Source organism: Haliotis rubra, unplaced genomic scaffold, assembly GCF_003918875.1.
Source record: "Haliotis rubra isolate DU_JTF1 unplaced genomic scaffold, ASM391887v1 Scf396, whole genome shotgun sequence".
NCBI lineage: Eukaryota > Metazoa > Mollusca > Gastropoda > Lepetellida > Haliotidae > Haliotis > Haliotis rubra.
The window spans coordinates 882,699-898,862 of NW_025767075.1; the positions used below are offsets into that span (position 1 = coordinate 882,699).

General features: G+C 43.4%; 1 protein-coding gene across 1 annotated transcript; it reads left to right on the forward strand.

Moving 5' to 3' along the window:
* The first annotated feature begins 5,661 nt into the window (after nt 1–5,661).
* On the forward strand, nt 5,662–14,447 carry LOC124286939 (cell wall integrity and stress response component 4-like). Its single transcript, XM_046723395.1, has 9 exons — nt 5,662–5,677; nt 8,330–8,595; nt 8,695–8,946; nt 9,341–9,425; nt 10,055–10,171; nt 10,989–11,117; nt 11,560–11,673; nt 14,062–14,160; nt 14,288–14,447. Exons 1-9 carry the CDS (start codon nt 5,662–5,664, stop codon nt 14,410–14,412), a joined length of 1,203 nt encoding a protein of 400 aa, XP_046579351.1. The 3' UTR covers nt 14,413–14,447.
* Nucleotides 14,448–16,164: the final 1,717 nt, after the last annotated feature.

Genomic DNA, 16,164 nt, shown 5'->3' on the forward strand with positions numbered 1-16,164 from the left:
ATAAACACTGCTGTATGTTGTAAGAACGGAACAATATGAGATAAACACTGCTGCATGTTGTAAGAACGGGTCAATATGAGATAAACACTGCTGTATGTTGTAAGAACGGAACAATATGAGATAAACACTGCTGCATGTTGTAAGAACGGGTCAATATGAGATAAACCGTGCTGTATGTTGTAAGAACGGGACAATATGAGATAAACCGTGCTGCGTGTTGTAAGAACGGGACAATATGAGATAAACACTTCTGTATGTTGTAAGAACGGAACAATATGAGATAAACCGTGCTGTATGTTGTAAGAACGGGACAATATGAGATAAGCACTGCTGTATGTTGTAAAAACGGTACAATATGAGATAAACCGTGTTGTATGTTGTAAGAACGGGACAATATGAGATAAACACTGCTGTATGTTGTAAGAACGGAACAATATGAGATAAACACTGCTGCATGTTGTAAGAACGGGTCAATATGAGATAAACCGTGCTGTATGTTGTAAGAACGGGACAATATGAGATAAACACTGCTGTATGTTGTTAGAACGGGACAATATGAGATAAACCGTGCTGTATGTTGTAAGAACGGGACAATATGAGATAAACCGTGCTGCGTGTTGTAAGAACGGGACAATATGAGATAAACACTTCTGTATGTTGTAAGAACGGAACAATATGAGATAAACCGTGCTGTATGTTGTAAGAACGGGACAATATGAGATAAACACTACTGTATGTTGTAAAAACGGTACAATATGAGATAAACCGTGTTGTATGTTGTAAGAATGGGACAATATGAGATAAACACTGCTGCGTGTTGTAAGAACGGGACAATATGAGATAAACCGTGCTGTATGTTGTTAGAACGGGACAATATGAGACAAACACTGCTGTATGTTGTAAGAACGGGACAATATGAGATAACACTGCTGTATGTTGTAAGAACGGAACAATATGAGATAAACACTACTGTATGTTGTAAGAACGGGACAATATGAGATAAACCGTGCTGTATGTTGTAAGAACGGGACAATATGAGATAAACACTGCTGCATGTTGTAAGAACGGGACAATATGAGATAAACCGTGCTGCGAGTTGTAAGAACGGGACAATATGAGATAAACGTGCTGCGTGTTGTAAGAACGGACAATATGAGATAAACGTGCTGCGTGTTGTAAGAACGGGACAATATGAGATAAACCGTGCTGCATGTTGTAAGAACGGGACAATATGAGATAAACCGTGCTGTATGTTGTAAGAACGGGACAATATGAGATAAACACTGCTGCATGTTGTAAGAACGGGACAATATGAGATAAACCGTGCTGCGTGTTGTAAGAATTGGACAATAAGATATAAACCGTGCTGCTTTTTGTAAGAACGGAACAATATGAGATAAACCGTGCTGTATGTTGTAAGAACGGAACAATATGAGATAAACACTGCTGCATGTTGTAAGAACGGGTCAATATGAGATAAACCGTGTTGTATGTTGTAAGAACGGGTCAATATGAGATAAACACTGCTTTATGTTGTAAGAACGGAACGATATGAGATTAACACTGCTGCATGTTGTAAGAACGGGTCAATATGAGATAAACCGTGTTGTATGTTGTAAGAACGGGTCAATATGAGATAAACACTGCTTCATGTTGTAAGAACGGAACAATATGAGATAAACCGTGCTGTATGTTGTAAGAACGGGACAATATGAGATAAACCGTGCTGCGTGTTGTAAGAACGGGACAATATGAGATAAACCGTGTTGTATGTTGTAAGAACGGGACAATATGAGATAAACCGTGCTGTATGTTGTAAGAACGGGACAATATGAGATAAACACTGCTGTATGTTGTAAAAACGGTACAATATGAGATAAACCGTGTTGTATGTTGTAAGAATGGGACAATATGAGATAAACACTGCTGCGTGTTGTAAGAACGGGACAATATGAGATAAACCGTGCTGTATGTTGTTAGAACGGGACAATATGAGACAAACACTGCTGTATGTTGTAAGAACGGGACAATATGAGATAACACTGCTGTATGTTGTAAGAACGGAACAATATGAGATAAACACTACTGTATGTTGTAAGAACGGGACAATATGAGATAAACCGTGCTGTATGTTGTAAGAACGGGACAATATGAGATAAACACTGCTGCATGTTGTAAGAACGGGACAATATGAGATAAACCGTGCTGCGAGTTGTAAGAACGGGACAATATGAGATAAACGTGCTGCGTGTTGTAAGAACGGAACAATATGAGATAAACGTGCTGCGTGTTGTAAGAACGGGACAATATGAGATAAACCGTGCTGCATGTTGTAAGAACGGGACAATATGAGATAGACCGTGCTGTATGTTGTAAGAACGGGACAATATGAGATAAACACTGCTGCATGTTGTAAGAACGGGACAATATGAGATAAACCGTGCTGCGTGTTGTAAGAATGGGACAATAAGATATAAACCGTGCTGCGTGTTGTAAGAACGGAACAATATGAGATAAACCGTGCTGTATGTTGTAAGAACGGAACGATATGAGATAAACACTGCTGCATGTTGTAAGAACGGGTCAATATGAGATAAACCGTGTTGTATGTTGTAAGAACGGGTCAATATGAGATAAACACTGCTTTATGTTGTAAGAACGGAACAATATGAGATAAACCGTGCTGTATGTTGTAAGAACGGGACAATATGAGATAAACCGTGCTGCGTGTTGTAAGAACGGGACAATATGAGATAAACCGTGTTGTATGTTGTAAGAACGGGTCAATATGAGATAAACACTGCTGTATGTTGTAAGAACGGAACGATATGAGATTAACACTGCTGCATGGTGTAAGAACGGGACAATATGAGATAAACCGTGTTGTATGTTGTAAGAACGGGTCAATATGAGATAAACACTTCTTTATGTTGTAAGAACGGAACAATATGAGATAAACCGTGCTGGATGTTGTAAGAACGGGACAATATGAGATAAACCGTGCTGCGTGTTGTAAGAACGGGACAATATGAGATAAACCGTGTTGTATGTTGTAAGAACGGGACAATATGAGATAAACACTGCTGTATGTTGTAAGATCGGGACAATATGAGATAAACACTGCTGTATGTTGTAAGAACGGGACAATATGAGATAAACACTGCTGTATGTTGTAAGAACGGGACAATATGAGATAAACCGTGCTGTATGTTGTAAGAACGGAACAATATGAGATAAACACTGCTGTATGTTGTAAGAACGGGACACTATGAGATAAACCGTGTTGTATGTTGTAAGAACGGGACAATATGAGATAACCCGTGCTGCGTGTTGTAAGAACGGGACAATACGAGATAAACCGTCCTGTATGTTGTAAGAACGGGACAATATGAGATAAACCGTACTGCATGTTGTAAGAACGGGACAGAATGAGATCCTGGCATATACAAGAGCAGTAGCGACACTACTAACTGAAGTGGGAAGTCTACCTCGACTGGGCTGCAGTGCTTTATTCCTATCAAAGAAAACGCAAAATGAATATAAAGATGAACAAGCAACAGAATGTAGACAATATGTCCTTAAATGCAGTTGTCAAATAATTATGTTAATCGTATAAAGAATATTTTCTTCATGTGGTGATCTGACCTAATCGACTCTTGCGGACACAGGTATACAATACATGAACATTTGAAGCTTCTCCACATGACAACACTTCTACACATCAGGACAGTTGCAATAGGACTCAACCAATCAGAGACTCACCTGTACATCAAGGTTCCGTTTGTTTGGCCCAAGCAGCCTCCACGTTCTTGGGGTTACACTGACTGAACTTGAGTTGAACATCTGTTTTTATCTATATTCAGTGGCATGTCATGAATGTATAAATATACACACACACATGCACACATACACGTATACACTCAACTGCATACATGCAAACACTCACACACAAACATACTGAACAACCGATAAAATACTGTTTTCTAAAGCAACTTCAAGCATAGAAGGCAGCAGGGTGTTCGCAGTAGTGTACGCCAGCAAGGTGTTCTTAGTAGTGTACGCCAGCAAGGCGTTCTCAGTAGTGTACGCCAGCAAGGCGTTCTCAGTAGTGTACGCCAGCAAGGTGCTCGCAGTAGTGTACGCCAGCAAGGTGCTCGCAGTAGTGTACGCCAGCAAGGTGCTCGCAGTAGTGTACGCCAGCAAGGTGCTCGCAGTAGTGTACGCCAGCAAGGTGCTCGCAGTAGTGTACGCCAGCAAGGTGCTCGCAGTAGTGTACGCCAACAAGGTGTTCTCAGTAGTGTACGCCAGCAAGGTGTTCTCAGTAGTGTGCGCCAGCAAGGTGTTCTCAGTAGTGTACGCCAGCAAGGTGCTCGCAGTAGCCAGCAAGGTGCTCGCAGTGTACGCCAGCAAGGTGTTCTCAGTAGTGTACGCCAGCAAGGCGTTCTCAGTAGTGTACGTCAGCAAGGTGTTCTCAGTAGTGTACGCCAGCAAGGTGTTCTCAGTAGTGTACGCCAGCAAGGTGTTCTCAGTAGTGTAGGCCAGCAAGGTGCTCGCAGTAGTGTTCACCAGCAAGGTGTTCTCGTACGCCAGCAGTGTTCTCGTACGCCAGCAAGGTGTTCTCAGTAGTGTGCGCCAGCAAGGTGTTCTCAGTAGTGTACGCCAGCAAGGTGCTCGCAGTAGTGTACGCCAGCAAGGTGTTCTCAGTAGTGTACGCCAGCAAGGCGTTCTCAGTAGTGTACGCCAGCAAGTCAGTAGTACGCCAGCAAGGTGTTCTCAGTAGTGTACGCCAGCAAGGTGTTCTCAGTAGTGTACGCCAGCAAGGTGTTCTCAGTAGTGTAGGCCAGCAAGGTGCTCGCAGTAGTGTTCACCAGCAAGGTGTTCTCAGTAGTGTACGCCAGCAAGGTGTTCTCAGTAGTGTACGCCAGCAAGGTGCTCGCAGTAGTGTACGCCAGCAAGGTGTTCTCAGTAGTGTACGCCAGCAAGGTGTTCTCAGTAGTGTACGCCAGCAAGGTGTTCTCAGTAGTGTACGCCAGCAAGGTGTTCTCAGTAGTGTACGCCAGCAAGGTGTTCTCAGTAGTGTACGCCAGCAAGGTGTTCTCAGCAGTGTACGCCAGCAAGGTGTTCTCAGTAGGGTACGCCAGCAAGGTGTTCTCAGTAGTGTACGCCAGCAAGGTGTTCTCAGTAGTGTACGCCAGCAAGGTGTTTTCAGTGTGTACGCCAGCAAGGTGTTCTCAGTAGTGTACGCCAGCAAGGTGTTCGCAGTAGTGTACGCCAGCAAGGTGTTCTCAGTAGTGTACGCCAGCAAGGTGCTCGCAGTAGTGTACGCCCTCAAGGTGTTTTCAGTGTTCTCAGTAGTGTAAGGCAGCAGGGTGTTTTCAGTGTGTAAGCCAGCAAGGCGTTCGCAGTACTGTACGCCAGCAAGGTGTTCGCAGTACTGTACGCCAGCAAGGTGTTCGCAGTAGTGTACGCCAGCAGGGTTTTCTCAGTAGTGTAGGCCTGCAGTTCTACTATTGTATGTATTGAAGAATAATATATCACCCCCAGACGCTAACCAGTCTCTATTTTCTCACAAAGAGATTCCATTTCGAGTAACTGCAAAATAATGCTGGAAAAGTACATGAAAATCACTGACGACACCGGGTGTTCTTGAAAAGGGTAAGCATGTCCAGCTCTACCGGTAACACAGCCTCTGCCTCAGTTTGTACAAACTATGAGTGTTTGTATTGTTTATTGGCGAACAACCGATAAAACACTCTTTTCTAAAGCAACTTCAAGCATATGAATTACGAAATACAGTTCACTCTACCCCCATGTATTGTGCAATAAAGTACAATATTTTGCTGAACTATTATATTTAAAGCACGAGGACGCACGCGTTATGATAGTTCAGGACAAAACTATATTTCAACACCATACATGGCGTGGTAGGAACTGTACTTCTTTTCTAGGATGCCAAATTTAATATTTTCCGAAGATCAATCTCCGGCACAAAACAGACCGAAAAGACGACGGTGTCGGTGACCTAAATTAACAATCCTCGGTGAAGGTTAACTGCTCTTCTATTGCCATGTGTGCCCTTAGATCGACGCACGTTACCAAGAAAACAAATAACATACAGTTTGAAGACGGTGAAACTTAAAAACATCTTTTTAAGTAAATCGGAGATTATCATAAGCAAAATGAACGCCGCATTTCTACTTCCAGTGTTCGGACATTCTTTTATTTATTAATTTACCATCTAGACCTCTGATCTGGGAAAACTCTCATCCATGAATATTGGTCACCATTTCTACGCTGATGACACTCAGTTACTTGATTCCTTCCTGCCTCAGAATGCTTTGATTGCTGTCTCTCATATGGGTATCTGCACCAGCAACATTCAGTGTTGGATGAACACAAACATGTTGGAAATTAAACACAGACAAGACAGAAGCCATGTTGATTGGTACACGTGATAAGCGGAACAAGGCAAATGTTTCATCTCTTAGTATTGGACAGTCTCAGGTTCTTCCCACTGACTGTGTTAGAAATCTTTAGAAATCTTGGAGTTATCCTGGACAATGACCTGTCGATGGATCAGCACATCACTATGACCCGCAGAGCTTGTCACTGTCATCTCAGGAACATCGGCAGCATCCGGCACCTGCTATCTACACATACTGCCCATATGCTTGTCAGGAGTGTAGTGCTATCCAAGATGGACTACTGTTATAGTCTTTTATGTGACATCACCACAGAACAGATGTCCTGGCTTCAGCCATTCAGAATTCTGCAGCAAAAATAGTTACACGCCCATACTGATAAAACTGCACTGGCTACCTGTTGATGCACGTGTTCAGTATAAAGTGCTTGCACTGGCGTATCAGTGTTATCACGTGTCAGCACCTTCCTACCTGTCAGAACTCCAACAAGTCTAAAACCCATCTAGTGTCCTCCGATCTGCCCAGGGGTGGTGGGGTAGCCTAATGGTTAAAGCGTTGGCTCGTCACGCCGAAGACCCTGGTTCGAATCCCCAAATGGGCACAATGTGTGAAGCCCATTTCTGGTGTCCCCCGCCATGATGTTGCTGGAATATTGCTTAAAGCGGCTAAAACCAAACTCAGTCAGTCAGTCAGTCCGATCTGCCCAACAACATCTCTTCTCTGTTCCAACCCCACGTCTGAGACGATTTGGTCAGAGATCATTTACTTACAATGCCACCACTCTCTGGAATAAACTCCCAGATCATCTTCAAGGAATCCTTGCTCTCCAAATGTTCAAAGACAGCCTCAAAACATTTCTCTTCACTCAGTTCTATAGACGCTAATCATTTCTAGTCGCATCTCTTAACCTGGTGATGTCAGAATCTCTTATGTAGCGCTATGAGCATGCACTTAGTGTCTGGATTTGACGCATTATAAACGTACTTGTTATTATTTATTACTAAGTCCAGATCAGTACAACCACAGGAAGCTGACGAGTCACGCGACATTCCACGGATGCATTTTGGGAATGTGGACATAGGTTCAGTTACCTAACGGTGGTGTGTCGCTGATGAATTGTGGAGCTGAGACATTTCTTTTCTGTCGTAAATGTTTAACGTAATGTTTCCACCAGTGATGTTAGCCAACTAATAGTAGATTACTGTTGCTGAGAGTTGAATAGTACTATCACTATCTTCATTGCTACAATCACTGCTCTTGTCTAGTGTTACCTTTGCCTTGTACAGCCACTCAGTTGTGTACCGTGATAGTGATACACTCGTATTGATTCATATTGATTCCGTGAACTTAGCTGATTTTGGAATACAGTTGTTCAACATTAAGACAAACTTTATCTTCTTTAAATGTTGTTATTGGGTAAATATCACAACTGACACACACATCCAAACAAACACTGGATTCCAATTGTCTGGAGACACTTTACTGATGATGGAACTGATTTTGTGCTATCTATCAATTCTCTCATCATCTTTACTTCTTCCGTCTCAAGGGCTGTGTAACCTTTGAAACAGTTTACATAACCGGGCCGATCTTTCATCATCGTACATCCATGAAGTCCATAATTGCTCAGGTCCAATATTGCTTCAGATGGGTTGTCACATTAGTGTACTTCAGCCAGGTGTTCTCGGTAGTGTACGTCACTCAGGTGTTCTCGCTAGTGTACGTCCCCACGGTGTCCTCGGTTGTGTAGGTCACCAAGGTGTTCTCGGTAGTGTACATCACCAAGGTGTCCTCGGTAGTGTACGTCACCAAGGTGTTCTCGGTTGTGTACGTCACCAAGGTGTTCTCGGTAGTGTACGTCACCAAGGTGTTGTCGGTAGTGTACGTCACCAAGGTGTCCTCGGTAGTGTACGTCACCAAGGTGTTCTCGGTAGTGTCTGTCACCACGGTGTTCTCGGTAGTGTACATTACCAAGGTGTTCTCGGTAGTGTACGTCACCAAGGTGTTCTCGGTAGTGTACGTCACCAAGGTGTTGTCGGTAGTGTCCGTCACCAAGGTGTCCTCGGTAGTGTCTGTCACCACGGTGTCCTCGGTAGTGTACATTACCAAGGTGTTCTCAGTGGTGTACGTCACCACCGTGTTCTCGGTTGTGTACGTCACCAAGGTGTTCTCGGTAGTGTACGTCACCAAGGTGTTCTCGGTAGTGTACGTCACCAAGGTGTCCTCGGTAGTGTCTGTCACCACGGTGTCCTCGGTAGTGTACATTACCAAGGTGTTCTCGGTAGTGTACGTCACCAAGGTGTTCTTGGTTGTGTACGTCACCCAGTTGTTCTCGGTAGTGTACGTCACCGAGGTGTTCTCGGTAGTGTACGTCACCAAGGTGTTGTCGGTAGTGTCTGTCACCACGGTGTCCTCGGTAGTGTACGTCACCAAGGTGTTCTCAGTGGTGTACGTCACCACCGTGTTCTCGGTTGTGTACGTCACCAAGGTGTTCTCGGTAGTGTACGTCACCAAGGTTGTCAAGGTTGTTAAGATAGCGTGTGTTTGACAGTGGTCAGTATAGTTTCACACTTGTTTCACATCGGTGTTAGGCAGTATGGGTTTCACAGTGGTATCAGAGAACACGGGTTACAGAAGTTAAAGAACGTGTTACACTGTAGAGTAAGTAAGGCAGCCGGGTTTTATGGTAGTGTAAGGCATTTTCACATTTAGATAAGGCAGCAAGGGTTCCATAGCTATGTAAAACAGTTTTTACTGTGATTTTGAGAGATATTCGTCAAGCAAATTATTTTGCCCTTCAGCAAATATATCCACCCTTTCTGTCAATAAAACTATGAAAGACACCAAGGATAATTCAGTCATATACTTCCTTGTTGCATCCAACTTCAACATAACAGCAACACGCGTGATCTGCGAAGGTTGTCTTCCTCCAACCAGCCATGTGTGGATCGCTACAACGCACCGCTCTTCTCCTGTTGGCACTTGATACAACTGTTGTAGCAGGTAGGTCTTCTATTCCATTGTAACGAGATGTTTAGTAACAGTTCAACGTTGCACTGAAGGCTATCAGCCAACAGAGATCGTGGCAATTCAGGAGTGTAGGTATTAACAGAGGTATCAGCAGACAGCAGTAAATATTCCCTTGTTGGAATAAACATTGCTAAAACATCCTCAGTGGATACATAAAGTTACAAAACTATAAACGTGCCTACATTTAATGCTGCATTATTGCAATGAGCGTGCGTAGTTGTATTCCAGTTTAAAGTGTTCTGGCCCCGATTTCTCGAAACAAACTTAAGTTTTTACGCAAATTTCAAACTGAGTTTGACAATTTGAAACAGTTGAATTTTAAATTCAACTGCATTTTTTAAATAAAAGAGCCCAAACATCTTAAGTAATCTATCCACCAAACTCAAATTGTCCACTATGTTTGAGTTTATTATCGATTTTAGTTCATTCTGGGAAATGCATTTTCTAAAATTTGAGTAAATACTCTAACTTAAGTCAAAACTCAGACTTAAGTTTGTTTCGAGAAATCGGAGCCAGGTGTTGACAGACTAGTGTATAGCTAGGCGTTATGGTGTGACGTAGATGCGATCATTACATTGAGAGAGATGTTCTTCATCCTGCAGCTGGGGCACAGACCGCCTTCATCCTGACTGCATCCCCTACTTCAGGCAAAGACGGGGACGTGGTCACACTGTCGTGCAGCCACCGAGATAGGGCAGCACTGGGGTTTGTGACCTGGAGTAGGAATAACGTGAAACTGTTTAGCACAAACATTAACATTTCCAGCATCATCGACGTTGATAGAAATAGTGAACATTTCCTCAATGTAACAGGGCGGTTTAACGTGAGTCTGTTTTTCGCAAAACATCAACTCAATCTGAAAATAAATTCATCTCTTGACGACGGATCTGTTTGGGGATGTTCAGAGTATAATCAGTTTCCTTCGGGCAACATGTTGAAGTTTGTCGTCAACGATGCTACAGGCGGTAAGTAACAATGTGTATTAAATGTATGATGTGATGTTCATGTTACCATACTTTGCAATAACCCAACATTTTCACACAAGGAAGAGTTAGTGGTTAATGTAAGGTCGACGTGCTGTATAAGATTGACAGATGTGTAATTATCATATTGCTGATGTCATTCCTCAGACGGGGAATATATCATCCTTCTAAACATGTACCCTTGTGATGAGTCATTCCGTAGAGGGTAATGTCCGAGTAACTCTCCATTCCTTAAAAATAATGGAGCCGAGGCCCCGGACGGGCCGAGGCACATTGTTTTTAAGGAATGGAGAGCTACGAGGATATTACCGTACTTAAATTACATTCAAAGTATTGGGAATATTTCTGTTATCAAAGTTATATGTCAAAATGACAAAATGAAGTCTTTAATTTGAAGCTGGTACACATTCCTGAAAAGTAATGGAGCGAGCAGACAATGGAATGACGTCACAAATGTTATTTAAGCAGAGTCCAGGCAACGCTCGTATCTCGGTACAACAGGAACACATGCGTCTCACATAATACTATACTGAAGTCATGGTCGTTTTTCCAGTTGTCTCCATACAGAATGACAGCGTCTCCACTATATCCTCGATCCTACCTACACAACGACCTACAACAACAGCAGTAACAGCATCATCATCATCAACAACCGCCACAGCAGCAGGGTTGACCATCAACGGTAATATCTATGATTAACATTTAGCCTACCTGTCATTAAGATATCCTTTTCTGATTGGTTATGGAATGGGCAATTTCTCTTCACGTATCTTGCTGACATTGAAGATACTGATACCCGGTTTTTGACTGAAAATTGATAGTTTCTTATCGATGACCAACGCAACAATCGCCGTATCTGATGGGCAACATATGACACCATCTTAATCATATATTATTTGCGTAAAGAGCGTGCTGAAATGGGTGGATGCTTCAAGGTAAACCTGGCCATTATCCTATTCGCCCATACTAACTACCTTGTACTACCTGGTACTATCGTTTTCTTCTGTGTAGAGTAGGCCAAAATTCGGACTCTACACTCTTGTGTTCCGAGGATGGTTCCAGTCACAACAACTGGTATATACGTCTCTTCAAATTATTGTGTGCATTCATGGTCGTGTTTTCAGTTGCTTCCATACAAAATGACAGCGTCTCCAGTACTTCATCGATCCTTTCAACACAACAACCAACAACAGCATCACCATCATCAACAACAACAGCAGCAGAGGTGACCATAAACGGTAATATTTATGAATAACTTTGAACTTACCTGTCATTTGGAAATCCTTACCCTGTGTTTGAATGAATATGCCTAACATTTTTATTTATAATCATCATGGGAAACCATACCCAACATCTGCCGTATCTGATGAGCAAGATATATGTGAATTCATGTTCCTGTTTTCAGTTGTTTCTACTGACACCACGGTATCGTTGATCCATTCCACAGTGCGAACTGCTACAACAGAGACCGAGACCAACACAGGTAATATCTCTGATTAACCTTTACCCTGCCTTTACTTCAGTTACTCCTTTCTGATTGATTATCGAAAGAGCATTTCTTTCCTGTATACTTTCTGAGGTACTGACATAATGTGTTGGTTTGAAAATGCCAAACCTTGTACCGATACAAACACAAAACTATGACTGTATTGCGTCGACAATGTCCACAAGCTCAAATGGTGTCACCTTGTGTGGGAGTGTATGCACCCAGTAGGTCTTAAATGAAATATTATGAACCCATTTTAGGGGTTAAGATAATGAAACCTATTCGAGGAACACTTTTTAATGGATGGAGAACTACTGCAGTGGATGCGGTATCAAGCAACTTGCAACAAAGAAGTTGTCTATCCATACAAAGTGTTCCTCTTCATCATACCAGCTTCTAAATGCCACGTAAGGAAGTTAAAACCTATTCGGTTTGGGATCACCTAGAAATGTCATTTCTTGCTACTTGTGAACTATACTAAACTCAATAACAAACTTCACATGTGTAACTTGATGTCCTAAACATGCTAACATGGAACAAAGCTTGTTGCTAATGGGCACATAAGTTTCTGGTGTATGTACGTAATGAGCGTGTAGTAAAACAGGATTAGGCATGAAGGCGCACCCCACAGTCACCACGATAGGGTTGCATTTTGATTACCCCGGAACTAGCCATCATATTGACGCTTGTACTGCCTAACACCCGTGAACACAACATTAGGCAACCTGTGCCATTGCTGTGCCAAAATGGCGCCCAGCTCTTGCACTCTCCTGAGTTGAACTCTCAAGCCACGAAGACTTCTTTCAAGAACGTCCCATATGTGATTGAGTTCAGGTGGTCTCAATGGCCACTCCATGACGTCAATACCCGCATTTTGCAGGTGCTTTCGTGTCAAAATAGCTGCGTGGTGTCGCATCATTATGTTGGAATTGAAGGCCTGGACCATGAGCAGCCTTGGACGGCACCTGCTCCGGTACAAGAACCAGGACCCCGTTTCACAAGCGATCGTGGCGTTACGACAGTCTTAAGTCTGTGTTAAAGTATGGGAGCTACGATCACCTTAGCGCTACGATCGCTTTATGAAACGGGGTCCTGGTCACGATATCCCGCTGCACGAATTACAAGACAGACATCGCCCCAGACCATCTGCGCGTGACGGTGCGCATCGATCGCACGCGTCTGCAAATTGCAGAGTAAAACGTGATTCGTCGGTATACACAACCTTATTCCATTCTCTCTGGTTCCAGCACAGGTACAATTGTGCCAAGCGTCATTACAGGTTACCTGTGGCAGAATCGGCCCACCATAAGGACATCGGGCATACAGATGTGCAGCTCGCAAGCAGCTTCGTATTGTCTGGACAGTTACGCGACCCCTTGACAATGCGTTACTGGTTGACATTGCGGACGTAAAACGGTTACACAAATTGTCCGTCTACTGCATCTTATTGCACGTGCAACAGCCATAGTAGACTGGCCAGCCTTGAGCATGCCAATTGCACGTTCACGTTCAACATGTGTAAGGCGTTTATCTCTGTTTTACTGTTCACTATGACCACGTGGCTACCCTGTACCAGCGTTCAAAATAATCGTCGGCCCGAAGCCCCGGCGCCGGTTGTTATTGTGTCGGGCCGGAAGTTTCAAATACTTGCTGGCCCTTGTGGCCTTCAGTAAAGTAACTGTCAATTGTTTTCAACTTTATTCTTTCCCATAATTGTTTTCTCTATTAACGGTCGGGAACCATCCATGTTTCATGGATCAATTCCTGGTATTTCAGCGCTTTGCGCCTAGGAATGTCAACACCAGTCTTTAACAAATGAAAACTTGTCTCAGGGCCATAGGCTTCGCTGTATACAGTGTAGACTATTTTGTGTTTGTTGGTTTGATTTAACAAATTGGGCCTGCTGATTTCATTCCGCGCCTAGTCTGCAGGCCAACTGCCAAATGAAAGTTTTGCAAACACTGCCCTGTACTACTCATTTTCAATATAATTCCTTTCTTGCAAATGTGAAGTGTATTTTATTGTTCAGTACCTTCTCAGCATCTAAATCAACTAGTTTGTGTTCACTACGATACACGAACAGTCAGTATCGTTAAACTACACTCACACCGTATGTCACATATCCCCAACGTTGATGTAGATGACGGGACCGACACACCTACTAAGGTATCTTTGCCTTCTACTGACACAGCAGCGACAGTGACGACACCCCCTGCTACAACGTCTCGGAGTAAAGATGGTGAGTATAACTACGGTTGTTGTTCACGAGTCTTCGTCTTTACGACATGTAGTATTTTATAAATAGTTCACCAGATCAGTGGAATATATAAGTACAGTTAGGATGATGTTCCACCTGGTGTTGGCAGACGGAGGACCCGGCATGATCTACATAGTTGTTGGTTCATCCCTTGCTTCATCCTTCATCCTCATCACTCTGGCAGCTGTGTGTCTGGTCAGACGGAACAGTGAGTATACTTCAGTCGTATCTTAAACACGATCAAATGGAGTTCAGATATAAATATACTCCCCATCAAGAGTTTAGACTCACTAGTGTACATGTAGCCACTTACTTCAGGCAACTGTTCTAATCTAAATTTTGTAAAATATGCCATACTGTTTAAAGGCACTGTTTACACATGAACCGATGTATTGTAAAACAAATTCATAACGTTGAAAAGAGTATTGTTATGCGTTCAATAAATGATGAAAATGTTGAAAATGGCAAATCCTTATCAAAACTTTACACCAAAACGCAGCTGTTCACATGCACGATATTTGCATATACTTTTGGGCAGTTTGATGCATGATCCTCGTGCAATTAATCTGCATAAGGTTTGCAGTTGTTTCCCCCAAGTTAGTGGAGAAGTTCATCTTCGTTGTAACCATATATATACTAGGCACAAAAAATAAAGGAACCCCTTGACTTTGTGAAGCATGTATAATTTAATCAGCACAAACGTACGTTAAGTATGTCAGATATGCTAAATAACGAGCGTGTCCCCGGTGAGCAGCAATACATGCACGACACCTTGCAGGCATGCTGGACACCAACCGCTGAATTGTCGCTCTCGGAATCACGTGCCACTCTTGCTGCAGTGCTCTACCTAACACATCAAGATTTGCTGGTGCAGGCTCCCTAAGACGCACTCGACGCCCAAACACATCCCACAGATGTCTGATAGGGGATAGATCTGGGGTTTTAGCCGGCCAGGGTAAAGTTGTAACACCTTGTTGTTGCAAGAAGTTCGCGGCAACACGAGCTCTGTGAGGAGGTGCATTAGCGTCCTGAAACACAAAATTTCGAATTGCCCTGTGAGCCATTGGAACCACGTGTGGCCGTAAGATCTCGTCCATATACCGCTGACCTGTCAAATTACCTCGTACAAGAATCAAATCAGTCCTCCTATTGAAAGAAATTCCTCCCCAGACCACGATAGAGCCGCCTCCATAAGAATCGTGTTCCTGTACCGTGGGTCTCCCATAACGCTCTCCTCGGCGTCGCCACACACGCAATCGTCCATCCGTGAATCGCAAACAAAAGCGGGATTCATCACTAAACATCACATGTCGCCATTGCCGGTTCCCCCTCCTCTGACGTTGCTGAGCCCACCAATAACGAATACGTCTGTGGTTAGCTGTCATCGTCACGCCTTTGAATGGACGTCTTGACTTAAGACCTCTGCTACGGAGCCTGTTTCGTACAGTAGAGTTCGAAATCCGTGTTCCTGTGGTTCTGAAGAATTCCATCTTCAAATCCGGGGCTGTGACAAATCGATTCCTCAGAGCTATAGCTCTCAGGATGTTGCCTTGTCTGGGGGTGGTTTTAGGGCGTCTTCCTCGACCGGTCCACATTTTAACGCCCGCTGTCTGACGTTAAAGGTTGATGAGACGGGAAATTACGCTTTCGGGATTCCTGAAAAACAGGGCAACATTATTCTGAGATTGTCCACCCTCTATCATGTCAAGGGCCTGCCATTTCTGTGCGTTTGTCAGGTACTGTCGAGGTGGCATTTTCACAAGAGATAGAGGGACACGCTTACTGTCAGTTTTTTAGGCTAGAATGCACGTGTGGTGCATGGTGCACGTGCATCATGTAAAGGTAACATGGTGCTGACTGTCGTGTCAGCCATAATGATTTCCGATCTGGGTTCGAATGCAATCTGCCTGCAACTTTTATGTAGCATTGTTTCAAGTATAACTTCCACTTGGGGGTTCCCTTATTTCTTGTGCCTAGTATACATAC